We start from the raw sequence: 1504 nt of genomic DNA on the forward strand, positions 1-1504 counted from the left end.
TTTTTTATTATTTTTAACAAATTTGAGTAATAAACATCAAATTTAAATATAAACATTTACTGTGTGTATGTTTAACAATATAACAAATGACATCAAATAAATGTACTGTATATATACAAATGTTTAGATGTATAATTTCACAAAAAAAGATCAAATTTAAACAAACATATACTGTGTCTATGTTTAACAATCTAACAAATTACATAAAAATGAAAGATTACACTATTTTAAGCTGTCCTTGTTACAGTGTAAATATACATTTAAGTACTGAGTAATATTTAGTAACTACATGTACTTACTATATGGTTAGGGTTAGGATTAGGGTTTGGCTAAGGGTTATTTGTACGTTATTATGCATAATTAATTGTTATTATAATATTAAGTACATGTAACGTGTGACAAGGACACCTTAAAATAAAGTCTTACTAAATGAAATGTATATATGCAAATATTTTAGATACATGTATAATGTAACAAAAAAATATATTTAAAATTTAAATATAAACATTACATTTTCATTAAATGTTCAACAATATATAAAAATGTCCTTATATATATATATATAATTCCTACATATATAATTTTGCTTAGTTTTGCAACAATTATTGGGAATAATGGGTATTACAGACAAAACCATCTGGATTAGCACCTGTAATAATATGCAGAATAGAAACGATGGCGGGGAAGAAAGCATTGCATTCTGGGGAAAACACAACTCGCTGCCACCAGTCTCTGTTCCTTACCCTCATCCAGAAACGGCGAGTAGAACACGACGGCAGCGTAGGCAAACAAATTGCCATCACATTTCTATGGCGCCGAAAAAGCATGGAATACAACCATACAAAAGCGATTAAGTCATTACTCTGATTATTGGAAATGATTGCATTATTCATGCACGTGTAAACGTCAACTTCCTCCTTTCTCTCATCCACTTCCAGGACGGGAGGCTGAGAACAGGTGACCACATCCTGCGTATCGGTGAGACGTCTACTCGAGGTCTGGCCAGTGACCAGGTGGTGCAGGTGCTGCAGGCCTGCGGTACCCATGTGAGGATGCTGATCGCACGAGACCCTCTGGAGGCGCCCCAGCCTCCGCCTCCACCTCCACCTGCCCCCGCCACGGCTCCCGTCACCTCTCTGCCACCTCCACCTCCTGTGCCATCCCGCAGGGGCAGCAAAACGGTACAGAATACACCACCTTTACAATGAATCAGTGAATGAATGATGCAATATTATCTTAAAAAAATAAACATATCTAGTTAATACAATAAATTAATAATAAATAATAAATTATTTAGTTTTTATTTACAATAATATTTAAATGTTTTTAAATATCAATAAATATAATATATACAGTGCCGTGAAAAGGTTTTTGCCCCTTCCTGTTTTTTAAATTTTTTTGCATATTTGAAACACTTAAAAGATTCAGATCATCAAACAAATTTTAATATTACGCAAAGATAATGCAAGTAAATACAAAATGCAGTTTTTAAATGATGATTTTA

General features: G+C 33.2%; 1 protein-coding gene across 1 annotated transcript in view; it reads left to right on the plus strand.

Annotated features, from left to right (window-relative positions):
• The window catches only part of LOC107731530 (inaD-like protein), a 136735-nt gene that overhangs the window by 6599 nt on the left and 128632 nt on the right, over positions 1–1504 (plus strand). The window contains exon 4 of the mRNA XM_016542641.1: positions 939–1181. Within this exon, the coding sequence (XP_016398127.1) occupies positions 939–1181 (243 nt within the window). The remainder of the gene's footprint in view (positions 1–938; positions 1182–1504) is intronic.

This window comes from Sinocyclocheilus rhinocerous, unplaced genomic scaffold (genome assembly GCF_001515625.1).
Source record: "Sinocyclocheilus rhinocerous isolate Xijiao unplaced genomic scaffold, SAMN03320098_v1.1 scaffold4355, whole genome shotgun sequence".
Taxonomy (NCBI): Eukaryota; Metazoa; Chordata; class Actinopteri; order Cypriniformes; family Cyprinidae; genus Sinocyclocheilus; species Sinocyclocheilus rhinocerous.